At 40.0% G+C, this 22815-nt stretch overlaps 1 protein-coding gene across 4 annotated transcripts in view; it reads left to right on the forward strand.

Annotated features, from left to right (window-relative positions):
* The first annotated feature begins 112 nt into the window (after positions 1–112).
* nsd3 (nuclear receptor binding SET domain protein 3) overlaps positions 113–22815 on the forward strand; it is a 109238-nt gene continuing 86535 nt past the window's right edge. For 2 of the 4 annotated variants that reach the window (XM_059966401.1, XM_059966430.1), the window contains exons 1-2: positions 164–519; positions 10362–11086. In XM_059966401.1, coding sequence (XP_059822384.1) covers positions 10406–11086 — 681 coding nt within the window. In that variant the 5' untranslated portion in view covers positions 164–519; positions 10362–10405. Of the gene's footprint in view, positions 520–10361; positions 11087–22815 lie in introns of all 4 variants that reach the window. The other 2 variants (XM_059966420.1, XM_059966409.1) reach the window with 2 other exon arrangements.

Genomic DNA, 22815 nt, shown 5'->3' on the forward strand with positions numbered 1-22815 from the left:
ATGACCTGAGGAACTACATTTCCCATTATGCTGGGTGGCTGTGCAGTGCGGCGCAGCCAATGGGAGCCGGGTGGGGGGAAGGTTTGGGTGCTGACTGCGCCTCTGGGCCTGCAGGGAGCACTGGGACTACATTTCCCGTGAGGCCGAGCGGGCTGTGCAGAGCATTGCGGCCAATGGGAGCGTGGCGTTTTCGGCGCTGAATGCGCCGCCGGGGCCTTTGTGCGGCAGCGAAAGAAACGGCAATAACAACGGTGAGCAGTGGCGGCCCGAGCCCCAGCTCCCCGCCTGGCCTTCCCTTCCCTCCGTTCCTTAGCAACGCACAGTCGGTACTGTCCTCCCCGCCCAGCAGCCGAGAATGGAGAGTCAGGCAGCTGAGCGAGAGCGGAGCTGAGGTACAGAGCAGTTCCCTTTAAACTGAAAGCGGCCTGGACATCCTGTCCCCCTTTGCTGGACTGATTTACTGTGAATCCCCGTCAAGTTGAGCTTCCCTGGGTCTGATTAGAATGGAACAAACTGCAGGTAGTATTTACACTGTCATTTGTCTTCATTATATCTCTCCTTCCTTTTCACTCTCTCTTCCTCCTCCTCCTCATCATCCACAGAAGCACACTGTACCATAAAATGTTTAATTTTCAGTAAACACTTCACTAGGGTTAGGATTGTTTTTCTTACAGGGCTGAGGATGGAAATGGGTGGCTACATTGCTGGATTTAAAGGGCCAGTGGCAGCCATATTTGCTGTTACTTCTCTTTTTTTTGCTAACTGGGGACACAAAATGAAGTTGCAGTTTTATTTCAAAATCCCAATTCCATTTTTGTTCCTGGCAATGAATATTTCCTTTCTCACTCCTGCACTTCAAAGCATTTAAGATTTCTTCCTTCCTTTTTCTTTTGGATTGCAATTTGATGAGGTGCTGAAAATGTTGCCTGAATTGTCCAAGGAAATATCTATTATGCCTGTGAGATTATTGAAATAAGTACTTTTGCCTGATGATGCTCTTGCTCTTTTACTTTTTTTGATGTTTATAAATATAGATTTTAAGGGTGATTATAATGGCAACTGCTGATTTCATTTATAGTATGGTGATGGATGTTTATGCAAAGATTTGCTGGTGCAGTTTATTATATAATTTTGAGCTTGTGTGGCTTTATGTAATAAATATATTAAGTATTTCCTTTTGTGCCTGTTTTCTTTTTTTTAAGATGGAACAAAATGGGAGGCCATTTGCAAAGTGTCCATTTGAAAGATTTGTGCAAATAGTTGTACAAGCTTGTCCTACCTGCAGATTTTTGGTTTTCATTATGCATTCAATTCTCTTCAGCACATTTTAAAATCTACTTTCAGCATCCCTTCCGCCTAGGTTCTACGCTACAAAGCTTAAGGAATAATGTTATTTCCCTTCTGGCCACTTAGGTGGTTGTAGTAAATCTGCCTCTGGGCTAACTACCACCCTGCTGCCAACAGTCACACATGTGCTCAAGCACCTACCTCTATGGTGCAGGGTGAAACTGCTTATCATTATTTACCCTTTCAAAAACCTTTATAGTTAAGGTAATTCCAATCAAGGTTTGCAGTTATCCTTTTCTGCTCATGAATACTTAGTGTGCCTAACTGAGCTCCTTCATCCTCAGTATCGTTGTAGTATATCACATTGCACACTTTCGAAGGCCTTGCTATTCTGCCCAGAATCAAATACCAAATTCTAGTTGAGACCTGACAAATTATAAGTTTCAACATAGCTTGTCTTTTATTCCATGCTGGGCCAGGTAGTTGGCAATCTTTTTAATAAATCACACTTTCTTCTTTGCTGCCAACATATTTGTATCTGTGCACCCACAAATCTTCCAGCTCTCAACTTCAAATTTATTAATATGTGTTTTCCAGTCCTGATGAAGGATCTTGGTCTGAAACATTGTTTATTCCCCTCCATAGATGCTGCTGGTCTTGCTGCATTTTGTGCATGTTGCTGTAGATTTCCAGAATCTTGTGTGATAATACATTTCTCAGTTTATAATGTATTTTCCTGTCCAAAATGTCTCACTTTACACATTAAATTTTGTTTACCATGTATCAATGCAAACTGCTTCTGTTTTTCTCACTGCTTCTGAGTTCTGAGTTTCTTATCACCTCAGATTTCATAATTATGCATTGTTTGCATATCTGACAAAGAGAACAGTAGTCGTGATGCAGTACATCAATGTGAAAATGAAACAATTCATTGCAACACTTTTATCAGCTTTGCATTCATGCTCCTATTAACTCCCCAATTCAGTGGACGCCCATTTCACTAGCATGCCCTGCAAATTCCACATATCAAACCAATTTGAAAGTCCATTTATGCTGTATCAACGCTGATTATATTATCAACAAAGCACAAAAATTGGTTTTGTCATCTGTGGTTAGTGTTTAGCAAGCTGACGGTCACTTGATAATTTTTCAAATTATTTTGATGATTTTTTTTTAAACTTAGTCTATTTTTATCAAATTTCCCCACAGTGAACAAAGGAGCAACAGCTTAAGCTGTTTTCTCTGGTGGGATGGGAGTGTTACACTTTATAATCTTTCAGTTCTCTTGCATCACTTTTGCACCCTAAGGAAACTAAAATTAGGGTGGCCTTTATTTCCAGCCTTATTTTTCTCTGTAGCCAAGGATGCATCATATTCAGACTAGGTGATTAATGACCTTGAGCACTAGTATCTTTTTGAGTGCCCTCTTTAAATCGGTTATTATGCTCTCTAATTGCTATACTATCTTTCCCATTTCTCTAACATCAGTAGCAATCTTTTATAAATATTGAAAAGTATTACCTGCCTATAGCAGGGAAGCTTTGACTTTGTTTCTTAATTTTCTGTGCCCTCTTGTTTATTCTGATACTTTTACTGACTTACTTGGCTCTGAATTGATCCATTGAAGATCTTGTCTTTACAAGAATGATTTGAAGATTTCATGTGAAGACACTTATTCGGACAACTTTTCCTTTTCAACTTTTTTTTATTAAGAAAAAGTGTGTTTTTAAGGTAATTAAAAAGTGTGTTTTTAAGGTAATTGGCAAGTGCAAAATTTATCACTTGATTACCATTTGAGATATTGTTTATCCAGGAAGAGCAAGAGCAGTGTGCTGTATTGGTCTTGTACTTGCCAAAACAACTTTAAATACATTAGCCACTTGATGGTTTGCAGATACTACTGGTTGTAATATTTAGTACACAAACACTGTTTTTCAGATGACATTGGAAACTGATGGAAGTCATTTGGGTTATACATGAGGGATGGGAGTTGGCATAATATAATGCGGAACCTCATCCACCTTTGTATTGAATCCTCTGAAAAATATTAAGAGAGGGGAGCCACGAGCTCCTTCAACAAATTCTGCATTTTTAATATAATCAGATAGTATTTTGTGTGCAGTGAGCCCTTTAATATTGTGTAACAAAATGTCTCTGTTGAACAGAGAAGTTAAAAGAATACCTTGAGATTTATAATGTGGTTTTCTGGAGAAGCGCCATTGAACTAGATTGATGTCAAATAGTTAAATTTCTTTTAGAGTGGTTACTGAAATTGATTAAAGCTTTTTTCAATATTAGCTCGTCTCAGTGGGTACATCCACACTGACAGAGCTTCAAGAAAGTATTTCACCTCCAGTTCAGGGTATCTTCTGTTTCCTTCATGCCAAAGGAATGAACTTTTATAAGGCAGACTGTGTTTTAGAGGAGAGAGTTGTGAGCAATTTTGGGCCCCATAATCTGAGAATGAATCTGCTTGTATTAGAGAGAGTCCAGAAGGTTTACAAGAATGATCCTTGGAGAAAAAGGCTGAGCTTATGAGGAGTGTTTGATTGGTCTGGGCATTTGTTGGAGTTCATAAGAATGAAGGGGGATCTCAGTAAAACCTACCAAATATTGAAAGGTCTTGATAGTGGGTGCGGAGAGGATATTTCTAATAGTGAGAGAGTCTAGGACCAGAGGGCACAGCCTCAGGATAGAAGGACAGCCTTTAGAACAGAAATGAGGGATTTCTTTAGCCGGGGGTGGTGAATATGTGGAATTCATTGCCACAAATGGCCCAGTCACTGTTATATTTAAAGCAGAGGGTGATATGTGCTTGATTAGTAAGGGTGTGCATGATTACAGGGGGAAGGCAAAAGAATAGGATTGAGAGGGAATCATGATGGCATGGCAGAGCAGACATGATGGGCTGAATGGCCTAATGCTGCTCCTATGTCAAGGTCCTATAGGCATTTTTTGTCCATCCAAGATTTGAAAAGTAAAATTCATTTGATCATGATCTTGGTTTAAGAAAAACATGTTGTTGAATATGTCGTACCTTTCAGAACAGAGTACTGCTTCTGATGATTCCCACAGTTCCAATGTCATCTTTCAGAAACACAGTTTTGATTTTGTTTTAGAAAAAAAGATCCTATTTCATTCCAAGGAGAAGGATGCAGCTGGGGTTTAGCTCTGTCTGCTTTGTTACTTAAAAATGTTGTGATTTGAATAGGGCAGGTGATGCTGAAAGGATGTGGCTTCATGCTCAGAATCATGTTCTTGGTCTCTAGTACATAGAGAGGCAATATGAGCAGCTGAGTCATTCGGTGCAGCTCAGCAGTCTAGCAGAAAACATATGAGCAGCTTTTTTTCCACCCTTTTGGGCAAAGAAAATGTAGCATGTCAGGAAAGTGAGACATCGAAATGAACATTTAATGCTTGTAGAAGATAAACAGTGAAGAAGCATTTTCTTATTTGCCATCAGAGTTATTTATTACTATTTCACTCCATGCCTTACAGTATTTCGAACACTTTAATTTCTTTTTCGGGTTCTGTTTTGCACCACAAAAATGCAAGTGCTGCTTACTGAAACAGACCATCATATTGCATAATCTGGTGATGTGTCCTTGTAGCTTTCAGCTGTTTGAGATTTTCCATGCTCCGCCCCCCCCCAGTCCCACTTTTTTTTGTAGTCCAATTTTTTATTTCCCTCCAGAATTCCCTGCCTTCTGTTGAAGTGCCTGATTTCTGTGTAACTATACATTCCAGCAAGTGCTTTGGTGATAAGGCCTGTAACCCCAAATCCTATTGCTGTGCCACTTTTATCACTTTCACCCAAATGGACTTGGGTTTTGAATAAAAAATAAACTGCAGGAAGAACTCGGTGGATTGAAAAGCATCTGTGGAAGCAAAGGTTTGGCATTTCCTGAACAAGACTGAGAGGGTAGAGGGGGATAGGCAGTCCCCAGGTTACGTAGGGGATTGCCAGATTCTGTTTCTGTCTATAAGCTGTAAGTCAGAAATGCCCAGTTTACATAGCTGCCACATAGTACATTGATGTAATTTCTCATTTCATTCAATAATCATGCTAACACTACCCATAACGAAATTAATGAACCACATACTTTATCCAGTCATTCATGAATAACATGAAATATTTAATTATTGTTTTAAAAATGTACAGGAGAATTTATGTAAAATTAGATTTCTCTAGGTCAGACAATTCATTACTCTTGAGAGTGCTTGTATAGAAGCGAGCACATACTTGTTTCTCCAGACTTGATTTACTCCCAATAGAAGTTACGTAAAATATAATTCCTCAAAAACTTGAATTAATGGGGTGAAAAGAAATGTAGTAGTACTTTGTGTTGATTTGACTGTTGAGTCCTCAGTTGATGTCTGGGGATTAATATTACACTGGTGTATTAACCCATCAAGTTTCTTTGAATGCTTGAGGTGCCGAAGTAAGATCTATAAGGAGTTCTGTATATGTGACCATATGAAATCGTGGTTTGTTTGAAACTCATTAAATGTAAAGTAAAATGAACTGTTTAGATTTTTTAGAAAATATTGCTCATGCAGTACTTTGCATGATTGTTGAGAAGTTATAGGAAAGATATCAATAAATTAGAGAGAGTGCAGAGACGATTTACTAGGATGTTACCTGGGTTTCAGCACTTAAGTTACAGAGAAAGATTGAACAAGTTAGGTCTCTAGTCATTGGAGCGTAGAAGGTTGAGGGGGGATTTGATCGAGGTATTTAAAATTTGGAGAGGGATAGATAGAGTTGACGTGAATAGGCTGTTTCCATTGAGAGTAGGGGAGATACAAACGAGAGGACATGATTTGAGAGTTAGGGGGCAAAGTTTAAGGGAAACACGAGGGGGTATTTCTTTACTCAGAGAGTGATAGCTGTGTGGAATGAGAAGTAGTAGAGGCCAGTTCAGTTGTGTCATTTAAGGTAAAATTGGATAGGTATATGGACAGGAAAGGAGTGGAGGGTTATGGGCTGAGTGCGGGTAGGTGGGACTAGGTGAGATTAAGAGTTCGGCACGGACTAGGAGGGCCGAGATGGCCTGTTTCCGTGCTGTGATGGTTATATGGTTATATATGGTTAAGTTATTGTGAAGGGAACATTGCTTTACTGAGAAGCACGGATTGAAGTGCAACAGCATATTTGGAAATTATGGAAAATGTGGCAGAGTTTAATCCAATATGAAGGGGCAAGACTCTATAATTTGATTTGCCAGCTGTAATGTATTGAAAATAATTATATTTCCCATATATAGTGGATTTTGGTTAATTGGACCATTGATTAATCGGGCAGCTGCTTCTTTGGAACAACTAATTGGGAAAATAGCTTGGATTCCTTTCATTTATTTGGGACACTGTGCCAGTTCATTGGGATAGGAGACCGTTGCCCAACAATTTCTGACTAGTGTCAATTGCGTGTGTTTGTGTTCAAAGAGCAGCGATTTTTGTCACTGATAGTTGGTGAAGAATAAGTGCTGTATCTCAATAAAAATAAATAATTCAAACTGTTTTGCTCGTTGTGATTTCAAGCACTCAGGCTTGAAGATGCCAGAAATGGCTGAGAGGGAAAATAAAACTATTTCACTACATAGTTAGGGGCTACAAATAATTTGAAGGTATCATCAATCATCTTGAATGTTAAAATGAAAATGAAGATTTTTTTGCACACATTTGTTGAAAGCGTATAAAGGCAGTCGATTATCTGCACTAGGTGTCTGCTGCTTTTCATTTATAATTATTCAAAAGAACACCAGCATACTGTCTAACAGGAACTAATGCTGTACACACTTTTATAATAGTATTTGTAGTGTTCTGATTTCTGTATTTCATTTAAATACGTAAGTTGTTACTCAGTTAAATGGTATTTTGTCTTTTACGTTTTTAACTATTTCTATGAAACTTGGGCTAATTGGTGCGGCTGCTTAATTGGTTCAAAATGTACTGGTCCTAATGTGTCCTAATTAACTGGAATCCACTACATTTGCAAAATGAGTCATTTCTAACAGATTGATGATTTTTTGGTTTTGAAAGGAGCATTTTAGAATTCTGTATCCAAAATTTAATTTTCCCTCATGTCAGTTTTCTCATTGGTAATGGAATAAGATTGACAGTAGATATATTACCTTTTACGTAGCTCCTTATTGGATTAGAGCTGCATCCTTGTTGCATAAGAGGTGCCATGACATTTGCAGTTTTGTCATTTTTAGCTGTCATTTTAAAAATAGAAAAGCCTTTCAGCAGTCCTTGCATCTTTTGCGTGAAACTGAGTGAGTAGGCATGCATAGTAGAAGGGAAGAGGAAGTGCATGGATTCCAATAAGATTGCTTGCAAATGTTTTGATAAGGAGTTGCTTTTGAAGTGTCTTGTCAGATTTATAAAGAATGTTAGCAGTGATTCTGTGAAATCTTATCACCTTAAACCAGCCAATACCTTGGATAAAAATCACTCTGCCTGCATTTGTATTTTAGTTTAATTTACATTTTATCTGGCGGTTGAAAATGGGATATTTTTCCTTTTAAAGATGATCAAATATTTAAAGGAAGATATCTTCACATCATTTCTACATCTTTCTTGTCATCACCCCCAGCCTTCCCTGCTTTTCCATTTTAGGAAAGTACTTGTTTTTCTGTAATTTGGTGATTCATGAAAGGAAGTTCTCATTTTCACTGCTATTTTCAAATCCCTTCCATTAGGCGTTGTGTCTAAATGACTGATTTTTGGGGTGATTCCTTTGGGTTAATGTGCTTATGATAATGTACTCCAGATTCTCAGTTTTAAGTTATTTTCAATAAATTATAAATGCTCTAGCTTGATATTCTTGGGCGTGACATGTCTAACTGTATGTCTGTAATAATAGCACTTTGTTTTTTGTTTATTGCAGTGTAAAAGTGACACAAATTAACACTTTTTGGGAGAAAGGCTGCAATCAAGCAATGTACAAACTGAGTTTCAGTGTAGATAAAATTAAGTGTGTTTCAGAATTTTATCTCGAGCAATGTAGAGGTTGGATACCCATGAACTAATCTCATGACACCTGAAAGTTACTCTATGAACAGAACTCATTAGGTGATAAGATACACACAGATCCCCCTGCTTACCTGTGTAGGTGTGCACAGAAACCTTCCTTCTGTTATGTTCCATTTAAGGTGAATTGTTTTCCCTGGGGTTATATAGCCTGAGGCTAATTGGATGCCTTCTCTGTAGCAGAGCTTTTAAGTAATTTTGCCATAGAAGACTTGAGTTCAATCATTTTTCATAGTGGGTACTTTTGATGTCAGTTATTCACTAGTCTACAGTACATCTTGAACCTGATGACGAGGATTGTTGGTGTTTTCCTTGGCCTATGATTCTTATGGTTATGCATGTGGCTAAAGAAAATTGCAATCACACAGCCTTTGCCTTATGCCAATCACTTGCACATCAGTAACAATGGAGCAGAGCAAACGGTCAATTTGTTGTCCCTTTTTTTTGCAGTTTAACTGCAGTTGTGAAAAATATTGAGTGTTCAGTTCCCTGTGAGGAGAATGGGTTAGCAACAGACAATGGTGTTTCTCAAGTGAGAGGTAGTATTATTCTAAGGAAAGACTGGTATTTGGTGGAGCAGGAGCTTCTAAGGGAGTATCGGTGGTGGGGTGGTTGAGGATCAGAAATCTAAATAAAATATTCAAACACTTTGAAGTTCTGAATGATTTTTGTATTGTTCAATTATCATTCAACTGTACTTGAATATAGCCAAACAAAACAGTGTTCCTCTGAGACCAAGATGTAACACACATTACCATCAGCACAGTGCACAAATAATACATACGATTACAATTTCAGAAAAACAGTTACAAGGAACAAAAAAGAAGCCCAAGGTTCTTAGTGGCATGTCTGTAGAATTGATGGTAAATTGTCCTAGTCCAGCTTATTCTTCCACCAAGTGAACACTGGAGGGCAGCACTGATGGGAGGGTCTAGCCTCCAACTTGAGTACAGATTCCAGCATGCCCTGCAGGTACCCACACCACCTTGTCATCTCCGCTCCTGGTCGGCCTAGGCCTTGCCACAACCAAGGTAATGTAGCTGCCCTGCCATCAGTGTAGTGAACTGGACTTTTATTCTATATTACTAATGTCAAACAGGGTTTTGCGATCACAATAAAAATGTCCGAGACAGTCTTGTGCACTGTCCAACAGTACGCAACAAGTCCATGCGGCGACATAACAAACGTTATGCAATTAGTCTAGCTCTATCGCTATTGAGGAACTCACTGATGGGGTGGACCTGCAGTACTTAATGTTCTTAGTTTCTAGTAGTGAGTTGTGATCATAAAAAAAATATACATAATGAAAGGGCATGCCTTGATTGGACCGAAGTGGCTGCTGCATCTAAACGTGCCAAAATCCTACAGGTAGCATGAAATTAACAAAAAATGAGTTTGCATTAATTCCATATGAAGTTAGAAACAAGTTTTCACTCCCATTTTCTGCCATATGGATGACTTTACCACAAAAAGCTATTGAAGTCAAGTAAATCATGTCATTAAATAGGAAGCACTAGAATTATAACAACGTAAAAGGATTTGTGCAGAGCTAGCAAATGGGACCAAATGACACCAGACCTTGTGTGTAGGAAAATGTCCCCAATGTTTTTTTAGGAAACATTTCTTAGGAAATATTTCTTACCCAAAATTTCTTATGAATAATCATTTGTTGTGTTACTGCCTTCAAATGAGTTAAGTGTTTTAACTTTTCCCGTATTTTGCTTCCCTTGTTTCAATGGTAATTCACTAAGCTGTCAAACCAGATGACTAGTCTAATCATTTTTTGAAAGAATTGGAATGTAATGGAAGACTCAAGAGTTTGTACAAAATCTTGAATGTTCGTAGAATAAAAACAATTATTTGTTGTTAACTCAGAATAATTTTAGCTGACTTTTTGTGTCATGCTGTGAATTTAGTGTCTGATATCAATTTATGGGTTGTGTTTTGCATGCCTTATTTTAGCAGGAACTTTGTTGTGAGTTGCCGCTTGTTAAATGGTGGGTAAAGATTAACAATGTACATTTGTCTTCATTCCATAGGCTCAACTGGAGAGAGGGAAAGTTGAGGATGCTGGGGCAACACGATGGATTTCTCCTTCACATTCATGAAAGGTATCATGGGAAACACGATTCAACTGCCACAACAACTTATTGATTCAGCCAATATGAGGCAGGTTCCTGACGTCCTGAATGCCAGTGGTGGCATTGGGGAAGAGAGAGGGCAATCGTATGAGGCTTCCCTACAACAAGGCTTTACTTATCCTGCTTCTGGAGCTGATACTATTCCACCAGTTACCAATGGCTACTCAAGCGTTAATATGTATGAATCACCGAGTAAATACCCAGCATATTCCCAACTCCCCAATGGGTCTGCCAATGGTTATGGCACATATAGGAATTTTGGTTCCAGTGACTATTACTTAGGAGAAAACTACTTGGTGAAGCAACATGAAATTCAGGAGAAAGTGCCCTCTCCACCTGTTCCTGAACCTGTCACCCCAAAGAAGACAGGCTCTCCGGAGATCAAGCTGCGAATAACTAAGACTTACCACAATGGGAAGACGCTATTTGAGTCCTCACTCTGTGGGGATCTTCTAAATGAACAGCAGGCTCTAGCGGCTGAATCCGCATTGTCTCGCAAGCAGAAAAGGGAAAAGAAGAAGAGAAGTAAACATGAATCTGTCAGTGCTGAGAGACAGGAACATAAAGTCATTAAGATAGAGCATGAGGAATGCAAGACAGACTGTGGAAACTCTGTAAATAAGGTACAACTTCACTTTCATCAAATATCCAAAGAAATTGTAATGTAATTGTTTTCCATTATAATTCTTCTTACTATTTGATTCTGTAAACATAACAGGCTGTTTTCCTTTGTCTGCTTAGACTACTTGTTAGAATTCTTTGGCATAATTTAAACAAACGTGATGCCTCAGGACTACTTTCACCAGGTTCCATTCTCAACACTAGTGAGATAATGTACCTTAAAATGGCCTCTCTTCTGGCCAAGCTCTGTTATCTATACATCCCTTTATGAATCTCTGACCTCTCTTCTCCTGACTTGTTATTATTCCTTTGTCATCCTGATGTATGTTAACCTCCATGCTGATCTATGAAGATCTTTATTTATATTCGGCAGTGGTGCCCTTCCCTTCATATGCTCTCTACCTTAGACTGTACTATGTAAAGTATTCCGGTATTACAATTCTCTAAACACTTGTCTATCTCTAGTTCTCTTGTGCACTTGCCTGTTGCCATTATTTTGCAATCAGTTATCAGCTGCCCAGGCTCTTAGGTTTGGCTATTCCTCACCAAAACTCCATTTCTGCTACTCTCTTGTCCTCAATATGACACTTCAAACTTTGGATATCTATTCTAATATCTTTGTATTGTTGTCAAATTCTGTCTGGTGATCTCTTTGGGTCATTTTAAGTATTTTAAATATATGTTGCTGTTTCCATGTAATATAATTTGTCCCTATAAATACTCTATGTCCATTTTTGGTGCCAAATAGGGAACACTTCATTGCCTACAACCAAGAAAATTGTAGCGTTTTGATTGGTGTGACTAAGAGTAGTGAACTGAGACAATGCACCTCAGTAACGTCCAAAGCAAGATTGGATTATTAATGTGCTTTTATTGTATCCCATGTTTTGAGCGTGTAATCATAGATTTTATTATTTGCAAACTAGTTCATTTTATTGGATAGCTTCCATGTATTTTCCATTGCATTTACAAGAAATTGGTTAAAGTGATGTTTTGCTTTTAGGATTCTGTTTTCTGTTCACTTTTTTTTGAGCACAATGATGGCATCTTTAAAAACATGTTCTTTGAAAGAAGATGTGTGCTGTAAGGCCACACTTATCAAAGTGTGGATGAACTATTTTTTTAACTCCTTCTGTAGTTCAAATGTAAATGTTCGCAGGGCCTGCTCTTATAATGAAGTAAATTCCCCCAAAAGTCCTTGATCTAGAGGCTCTATGCCTCCACAGATGCTGCTAGTTCTATTGAGTTCTACCAGCAGTTTGTTTTCTGTAGCTCCAGACAACAGGATCTGCATGTTCTTTTCTCCTTCAAGAGGAAGTCTTACTTCACTTTATTGCTGAGCCAGTTTCACAGCAGATTTCTGTGCCTTTAGTGGTGGTGAAAAGTGTGCATCTATTGTTAACTTGCTCTTTATTTGAAGTACTGATGCAAAAGAATGAACATTATAGCAGTGAAAGACATTAAAACAAAGTAAGTACTGTCTTATTGTTGGAACTTAGTATGATATCAAGGTTATTTATTCCCTGGGTTTTTTCAAACTATGATGAAATTTTGGAATATCCTTTTACATTTTTGGCAGAAATAATTATACTCTTTGCACATTTGAGTTTTCTTCTGTTGTAAAACAATCTTGTGTGCATGAAAATGTGAGAGCTGCACATATTGCTTCTCTACTTTAGTTAATGATTTGAGAGGACTTACTGCACCTCATTCCAGTTCATTGCAATAACGTAAGATGATTTGCTTACACCCAAAGTTTCTTCTGCACGTGTTGGAATCCTGGAGCTGTGGTTCTGGCTGTGGAGATGTTGTAAGCAAGTTGTAAGTCTGGCAGGGACGGACTCAAAAAACATATTGTAATAGATTGAGGATGTTATGCTGAAGCTTTGGCTATTAAAATTCTAGTGCAGACCCTTTTTTGTGTAGTTTGAGAATTTTGGAAGTCGATGCTGATGTACTATAAATGAAACTGAAGCCTTTTGCTGATACCTCTACTGCAGTTTGTGGGAGAATGCGATAACTCCATTTCATTAATCTCTTCACCATAGTTTCATCCTTGGGTGGTAGGGAAATTTTGGCGTTCACCATTTTTGTTTTCTAGAAGGTTGCATTGGGTAGGAAATTATTAGGGAAGGAACCATCTTGTATTTGTTCATACTGTTTAAGTAGTAGCTTCCTCGGTGAGCTGGCATAATTTTTGAAGCTGTCATTGAATTATTTTCATTATTCACCTTGTATTGTTTATTTTTAGAACTCTAAAGATTGAGTGCGAATTGAGGAAAATAATAATAAGTACTTTATTGATCCTGAGTGGGAAATTATTTTATTACAACAGCAGCATTTAAAAATAAACTTAGCAATAATAATAAATATAATGTTAACTAATAAAGTACAGAATAATATAAGCAATAATTTACAAATCCAATAATGTACAAAATAATAAAGCAGACTATTGTACTATGTGTGTTCTATACTATACATTGTACTATATCTGTGTGTTCTCCTGTCACACAGATGAACAGTTGTATATGTTTATTGGAGGCATACCAAAAAAACATATCCTGACAATCCAATTTTGATAAACTTGATGGCAATCAATTTTAAAAAATTTAAATCCTGTGTAGGATTTTAACAATTCTACCCCCCCCCCCCATCTTATTTTAGGTGCAGTTAAACAGATGCAATGTTGATGTAACTTTCATAGTACGGCCTGATCTGCCATCATTGAACAATAGCATTTATGTTTCTTTTTGAAATACCTAGGCTTTGATCCAGATTAGGAGCCTAGAATATTTCTTTACTATCTATATTCTGGATCCTGGTGCGAGTTGTGTTTTTTTTACTCAGATGAACATGGAAGAGACTATTATTCACCTGTATTCACCTGTTGGACACATTGCAGTACCATAAGCAACATCTAGAATGGATGTCTGAAACTTCAAGTTTGAAGTGACTTGTTACTGAGCTCTCCTTATCCTTCTTGCAGAATATTTTTCCCCACTGATTGTTTCTGGAAAAGCAAGTCCATCATTGCATGGTTTTTAATATAATTGACCGTCATGGTTGACTGAAAATAGAATTAATATTTGAAAAAGTCTGCAGTTTGTAGTTTGGGATGGAAGACTGCTTTTATAACTTTGAGGTGAATCTATTAAAAAGAATGAAAATTCAAGGTAACTGAAAGTTGTAAGATTTAAAATTGTGTTGTTTAATGAGTAGGTATGGCCATCCTAAAAGGGATTAAATAGGCTTGTATATTTGTGAAAGAAATGTGATGGAGTTTGGAGAATTGAGGAGAATTACACTGACATTCTGAAACACTGTAGCGATGTGCTACACGCAGCGCTGAAATAACGACACGCAATCGGTAAGTCGTTTCGAGACTAATTTATTCAAACTTCGCGGCGCTGGCATTTAATCCCTAGCGCCTGCCCTCTCCGGGCGGAAATGACATCAGAGGTGCATTACCAAAGTCTCCCCCTGCGTGCTGGTTATTTGTGAGCCGGTTCGCCTGCGCAGAAAGTGGGTTGCCACATAACCCCCCCCCCCCCAGAACCGGCGATACACCCCCCAATGTCCACAGTCTGGATCAGCCTCTGTTTGGGAGGTCTGCCTCTGTGCCGCGGTGCCTGAACATCGATTGGCTGTGCCAAGTCCACATGGGCTGGTTTGAGTCAGTCCACCGTGAAAGCCTCCTCTTTCCCCCCAATGACCAGAATGTACGTGGGCCCGTTGTTGTTGATCACCTTGAATGGCCCCTCGTACGGCCGCTGTAGCAGTGCCCAGTGTCCGCCCCTTTGTACAAACACAACTTACAGTCCTGCAGGTCTTTGGGTACATGGGTCGGGGCCTGTCCGTGCTGTGAAGTCGGTATGGGGGCCATGTTGCCGAGTCTTTCGTGTAGTCTGTCCAGGACTGCTGCGGGTTCTTCCTCTTGCCCCCTTGGGGCTGGTATGAACTCTCCCAGGACGGCCAGGGGTGCGCCTTACACCAACTCGGGCACCATGTGCAGGGGGGAGGCCCATGGGCTGTCGGACCTCCATATGATCCCCAATTCCTCCATCCTCTCGAACTCCTCCTTTGCCAGGTGGAGCTTTTCTGGGGGGAGCCTTCATGCGCAGGCGTGGAGGGGTGGTCCCTTGGTCAGGATGTGGTACTGAACCCTGTGTCTGGGCATGGCTGCCATGAATTGCGGTGCCAGAATTGATGGAAAGTCGGCCAGGATTCTGGTGAATTTGTTGTCCGACAGTGTGATGGAGTCCAGGTGTGGGGCCGGCAACTTGGCTTCACCCAGGGAGAACGTCTGGAAAGTCTTGGCATGGACCAGTCTTTTCCCTTGCAAGTTGACCAGCAGGCTGTGAGCTCGCAAGAAGTCCACCCCCAGGAGTGGTTGGGCCACGGCGGCCAGTGTGAAGTCCCATGTGAACCAGCTGGCGCCGAACTGCAACTGCACTTGTGCGGGTGTTGTAGGTCCGTATCGTGCTGCCGTTTGCGGCCCTCAGGGTGGGTCCTGGCTTCCTGTTGCGAGTGTCGTACCCCGTCAGGGGCAAGACGCTGAGTTCCGCTCCGGTGTCAACGAAGAAGCGGCGTCCGGACTGTTTGTCCCATACGTACAAGAGGCTGTCCTGGTGGCCAGCTGCCATAGTCATTAGTGGCAGCTGGCCCTTGCAGGGTGGGCGACAACGGCAGACTTTGTGCCCCACCGCTGGTGGTAGAAACACCACTGTTCACTGGCCTCCTCACTCCTGCCTCTGTGTTGTGTGCGGCCCCCTGCCAGGCCTGGTCTGGTCCACTGTTGGGTGCGTGGCCTGGTAATCTGACCGACGTACACCACGCTCTCCCTCTTGGCTTTCCACAGCACGTCTGCCCGGGCAGCCACCTTCCGGGGGTAGCTGAAATCTGCATTGGCCAGCAGCAGATGTATGTCCTCGGGCAGTTGCTCTAGGATCGCTTGCTCGAACATGAGGCAGGGCTTGTGTCCATCAGCCAGGGACAGCATCTTGTTCATCAATGCTGACGGCAGTCTGCCTCCCAAACCGTCCAGGTGAAGCAGGCGGGCACCCCACTCACGCCGTGAGAGGCCAAAGGTCCCAATGAGCAGCGCTTTGAATGCTTCATATTTGCCATCTTCTGGGGGCAACTATATGAAATCCGCAACCTGGGCGGCCGTCTCCTGGTCACTCACCATGTGATAGTAACACATGGAATCAGAAGATATCTGCCGAATCTGGAACTGGGCTTCTGCTTGGCTAAACCACAAGTGTGGTCGCAGCGTCCAGAAAGTCGGCAGTTTTAGCAAAACTGGGTGAACAGATGAAGAGTCGGTCATCTTTGGTCCAAATCCCCTTTGGACCGTTGGGGTCACCAATGTAGTGATGTGCTACACACAGCGCTGAAATAACGACATGCAGTCGGTAAGTCGTTTCGAGACTAGTTTATTCAAACTTTGCGGCACTGGCATTTAATCTCTCGCGCCCACCCTCTCCGGGCAGAAATGACATCAGAGGTGCATTACCAAAGTCTCCCCTCACGCTCTGGCTATTTGCGAGCCGGTTCGCATGTGCAGAAAGTAGGTCGCCACAAAACATCCATATCAGGAAGGTGAAAATGCAAGATCTATTGGAGAATATCATGGAGGATAAGGGAAGAGTAGTGGGGCTCTGACAGATATTTACATCTTTGTTAGCCACAGGTGATGGTTAATATTGTCCTCTTGGTCAAAAAGGGCACTTGGAATAAACGTAGAAGCTACAAGTTGGTTAGCCTTGTACTGTGGTGGAGAAATAGAAGCTTTTCAGGAACAGGATTTATGTCTACTTGGAAAGGCAGTGACTAATTAAGAGAAGATGGCATCAATATAAATTTCTGCAGGGAAAACAAGTTGTGTACCATAGGGATCAGTGCTGGGACCTTTGCACTTGATTGAGAATATAAGAGGTATGATCAGTAAGTTTGCAAGTGACACAAAAAGTGGAGTTGTAAATGGCAAAGAAAATAGAGCAAAGATACAGTGTAACATGGATGTGCTGAAAAGTTGGTCAGAGCAGTGGCAGATAGAATTTGGTCCAGAATATGTGAGGCAATGCACTTTGAGGTCAGATTCTGGTGGGATATGGGGGCAGACCTTAGTGTTGATGGGCAGAGAGACCTTGGGGTGCAAGTCCGTAGCTCCCTGAAAGTGGTGATGCTGATGGATCAGATATTAGAATGTTTGTATTCATTGGCAGATGAATTAAGCGTAATAATTGGGACAACATGTTGGAGCTGTACAAAACAGCAGTTATGCTGCACTTGGAATATTTTCCACAGTTCTGGCTAACACGCTACAGTCGCAACAGGGAAGATGCTGAAGAGCTGGTCCAGGTAGTTGCCTGGGATGGAGGGTGACATCCTGGACAATGAAGAAATTAGATAGACTGGGGTTGTTCTCATAGAGGTATAGCAAGTTGAGGGGTGATCATAGAGAGGTTTGTAAAATTATGCACTACAGTGGGGTAGCAAGGGAGAGTAGTGGTTAGCATAATGCTATTACAGCACCAATGACCCGGGTTCTTTTCTGCCGCTGTCTGTTACAAGGTTGCACATTCTCCCTTTGACCGCATGGGTTTGCTCAAGGTATTCTGGTTTTCTCCCACATTCCAAAGACCTACAGGGTAGTAGTTCAATCACTTACCTTGGTGTAATTGGGCAGCACAGTTTTGTTGGGCCTGTAACTGCCTGGCTAAAATATAGATAAGATGGATAATTTTTTTTTTAAAAAGGCATGGGAGTTCAGAACCAAAGGGCCCAGGTTTAAGGTGAGGGAGGAGAAATTTAAGAGATCTGTTGGATGTTTCCATAGAAAGGTGAACATTTGGAATGAGCTGCCAAAAGAGTCGCAGAGGAAAATATGTGTCTAAAATGTGTTTGGGAAAGCACTTGGATAGGAAAATCAGAGGGATACCGGCCTCATGCAGGCACAGGGGTTAGCATGGATGGCTTGGAGAATTGGGTTGATGGGGCCCATTTCTGTGCTGAATGTTTTTACAATTCTGTCATATCTAAGGTGTATTTAAATGCATGTTTTGTGGTTAGAGGTGTTTTTTGTATGTGAGTTTGGCTGGACCTGCAAAAGGGTGAAGTGATAGTAGAGTATGTATATTTCAGGAGTGTTGGGGATTGGCTGTGGGTGAACAGTTTCTATATGGCTCCTTCTGAATTGTTGCTGAGTATCTCAGCTTAAACAGCCCAAGTAGGTTGAGTAATTACAGATTTCATGTATGAAATATGCTCCATATATCAGGGGTAAAAAAAATGGTAATTCTGCAACTTTATAAAGTGTGTGGTATCACCTGATTAAATATTTTTCAGGCTTAGAAGACTTGAAAGATTGTGCTAGCTGATAAGCCTCTTGCAGTGTTGCTCTAGTGGTTTTTGATGTTATTGAATTAATCCTTTGCAGCTACTTGCCAACATTCTGTCATCCTGTATTGAGCAACCCAAGTACAGAAGATGATGTAATCTCTTCAGTACAAAACAGTACTAAAATACACAAGAAGTAAACCTTTTATTTATAAAGGTGTCAAGGAAACCTGTGCAGCAATATTCATAATACGAAGTCTTTTTTTTATTAAGACAGTATTTTTATCTCAATTAAATGATAGCCCCCAACCTAAGTAGGAAACATCATACATTCTTGAACAGTAGCTAAATCCTTACAGAATTACCGATTACAGCATCAGAAAGATTTGCTGATGGTGGGTGATGTGGATCTAAATTACTTATGTGGTCACACCTAAGCATTCAGTTCCATGAAACATTTGCTTGTTGCTATATTGTGTGGAATTCTCATTCTGGTATATGTCTGCACCCTGCCCCTAGGTGCTTTGCTTCAAAGGTTTCAAAGGTACATTTAATGTCAGAAATGCACATCTTGAAATGCTTTTTCTTTGCAACCATCCACGAAAACAGAGGAGTGCCCCAAATAATGAACAACAGTTAAATGTTAGAACCCCAAAGTCCCCCCAAAGTCCCCCCAGCTCCCCTCCCTCTTGTGTGTAAGCGGCAGCCAGCACAATCCCCTCCCCCCCACCTTTGTTTTTACAAAACGACAGAGCAGAGTTAGATGCAATACATTTGTAATGGGTGAACTATTAATTAAAAAACATTTTGTCAGAGCTTCCTTGCACATCTACTTTACCTCTTTGTAAAGCCCAGTATCCTGTATGTTTTTAGCAGTTTCTGCCCTGCACTTTTAATAGTTTGTGCACACAACCCCACACTTCTCTGTTTCTACACCCATTTAGGAAGATATTTAATTTATATTGCATCACCTTATTCTTAATGAAGTTCAACACTGCATTGTTCTTTAAGTTGCCATGTATCTACTCATTTCACCAAGCTGCTGCTGTGAATCTCTTATTCTTCTTCTTACAGTTCTCTATGCTTCTAAGTTTTGTGGTATCAGTAGATTTGGAAATTATGCCTTGCCACCCAAGTCTAAGTGATCAATAAATATTAAAGAATGTGGTGATGCTCATACTGATCTCTGGAGAATTACTCTTTATCCTTGTTCATTACTAATGAAAGTTTCTTTCATTTAGCCTATTTTTTAAATCCCCGTCAGTCAAATCTACTATGTGGCATTTTATCCAAAAATCCTTTAAAAATCAAAAAGTGCATGAACTGCATTTCCTGCATTGGAACATAAAGCTTATGAATTTACTACAGATTGAATTACAGACAGGCCTTGTATGCCTTAATATTAAGTGAGCATAGATCAGAAGCACAAGGGATCCTGCAGATGCTGAAAATCCAGAGCAACTCACAAAATGCTGGTGGAATTCAGTAGGTCAGTCAACATCTATGGAACTGAATAAACAACTGACATGTTAGTGTCCTGATGAAGGCTCTCGGCCTAAAATGTTGACTGTTTATTCACTTCCATAGATGATGCCTGACCAACTGAGAGTCCTGCCCACAATTTGTATGTGTTGCTTTGAGCATAGATCAGTTTCAGTTTTTGTTCTGTTGTCCTGTATGGCTTAACCCTAGTTTATCCAGCCTCCCCTTGTACCTGATATCCTCTAATCCAGGCAGTAAACTTGTGAACTTTGCACACTCCCCAAATCCTTTCTACAATAGATTGACCAGAGTTGCACAAAATACTCTGTGCTGCAGAACCAAGGATTAACATAGCTGTAATTTCAGCCGACAACGTCGTGCTCAAGCCACTGGAGCGGGACCTCAAAGTTTGGACTTTGGCGGAATGTGCCTGCCCATTGGAGGAATATTGAGATTAAGTGGGTATGAAGAGAGAGGATGTGGGGGAGTTTAGAGCCAGAGGCCAAAGTCACAGAATACAAGGATGTTCTTTGGAGCTGTTGTGGAATTTCTTTAGCCAGTAGGTGGTGACCCTGGGGAATTTGTTACCACAGATGGCTGTGGAGGCCAAGTCTTTGGGTATATTTAAAGCAGGGGTTTAATGATTAGTAAGAATGCCAAGATTATGGAGAGAAGGCAGAGTGAGATTTGAGGGGGTAATGAAGTAGCCATAATGGAGTGGCAGAACAGACTCAATGGCCTGAATCTGCTCCTATAATAGACTCGCCATTAGAAGTACATTGGTCAACTGACGTGAGTCAGCATCTTAAGGGAAGTGGAGCAAACGTGAAATCTAATATTTTGAAAACAGTTTTTAAATTTTGCAATGAAGTGAAGGAGGTAAAATCTGGAAAATAGAACAGTACCATTTTGGTACCTAACATTAACCATCCACTAATCTCCACGCTGGAACAGAAAACACTATCTAGTGTGTGCAGTAATTCCACAGAATTCTGAATGTCACCTGGCAGAGCATGAGTAAACTTGGCATAGTTTTACCTTTAGAATTTTGACAGTGAAGAGTTGGTGTGACATATCAAACTCTGGAATGTTTAAACCTGACTGTGAAAGGAGACCTCAGTCACGTTTAGTTGGAAGGAATCAAACCTCTGACTCAGAAGTGAATGAATCTTGTACTGACCCAAGTTGTTAGGCAGTTCCTCAGTGTTTTATTTGGAGGAAAGTTGTGTAGTTTGCAGGAGCTATTTACAGGTGTTTGTTTAGTACTATATGCTTTTCACCTACTAATATTGTCACTGACTTGGAATTATTTTTTTGTTTCACTTTGCAGATATCAGTATAGTCTGATCAAGCAACATAGAGATGAAAGGAAATAGAACAAGATTAACAATGAGATTTGTGTTCTCTGAAGGTTTTCATTGCTTGTGGTGTGCATAAAATAATTTATTTTTTGACAAATGTTCGTCATTTTAACAAGTTATAACCAAACTCAAATATACAGCAAAGTAGTCAATGAATGACTCACACGAGGACTGATTGGTAGAGCATGGACATATTCTTGAATTGCTGTGATTTGAAACCTACAAACTGTATAATTGGATACTCTTGACTCTCTGATACTTGCCTGCTAATGACGAGCCATAATAGTATGTCAAATATCATCATTGCTGTGATGGCTAGTGTCATCCTGGGTATTTCTGTCTGGTAGTGAGGAAGAGGGTTTGAAAAGAAAGTCTACTCAAGGTTTTGGCCAAAGATTGTGAGGAGCAGTAGTCTTAAGTAATACATTTGTTAACTGCACGATCATACAACATTAATAGTAGAATCAATCTGTGTTTAAGTGGTCAGGAGATAGTGAGCTTCTAGGGCAGCCCTATTAATGGAGGATATTGAACTGCATTGGAAGGAAGCAATTTGGTATTGATAGCAAAATTGTTGTAAAGGGCTAGCAAAAGCATATGAAAGCACATGGGTCAGACTAAAAGTAGGATGAGGAATGAGCTAAGGTTGATTTTTAAAATTGTTTTCAGCTGAATTTAATATAATTTAAAGGAAATTTCCTATTAGAGATCCATAAAACATTTCTTGTAATTCAGATTAACTATAATAGCAGTTTAAAAAACTTTGAGTATACCAACCCTGAAGATTCTACGTTTTATAAAAAGTAACTTCAAGCGGCTCTGAATTCTGTTCATTAATTTAGAAAAAGGTTTGTATCAAAGTGGTATGAAAAGGAACAGTTTTTCACCTGTTCTTTTTGACTTAAATTCAAGGTCACAGAATAAATGTTTAAACATGAGGTTTAGAGTGTAGTCATCAATCTGAAATATTAAATAAAATGCGAGGGTGGAAGATGGGGAATAAAGTAAAACGATTTCATAGTTCTGAGAAAAGGTTAACCCATGCTGTCTGACCTGCTGAGTATTCCCAGTATTGTCTATTTTTGTTTCAGTTTTCCAGTCACAGCAGTTCTTGACATGAAGTATTAATTGGGTTTCTCAATAGGTATTTCCTGACCCACTGAACATTTACAGTGTTTTCTGTTTTATGGCACGTGGAAGTCACCCTTTATATCAAAGTACAACACTTCTAAATTTGGTAGATTTTTGTTTTAAAGTTCCACAAATCCATTCCCATCATAAATTGATGGCTACATTTTGAATATTATTTTAATTCCCAGAATATTCTCCACTAACTGCTGCTACACTGTAAAGTGCAGATGTTACTGGATGACATCTAAATTCATGAATTATGAATGCTGGATTCATTTAGGGAAACACATTCAATTGCAATTTGGGGAAAAGTGAAGAATATTTCAATAATTAGGAAATCCATGCTTTTGAGAGAATTGGCTCTTGAATGAGTTGTTACAGTGTGGAAGAAGAGAGTGGAAAGAGGTTTAAAGTTG

The sequence above is a fragment of the Hypanus sabinus genome, chromosome 1 (genome assembly GCF_030144855.1).
Source record: "Hypanus sabinus isolate sHypSab1 chromosome 1, sHypSab1.hap1, whole genome shotgun sequence".
Classification (NCBI taxonomy): domain Eukaryota; kingdom Metazoa; phylum Chordata; class Chondrichthyes; order Myliobatiformes; family Dasyatidae; genus Hypanus; species Hypanus sabinus.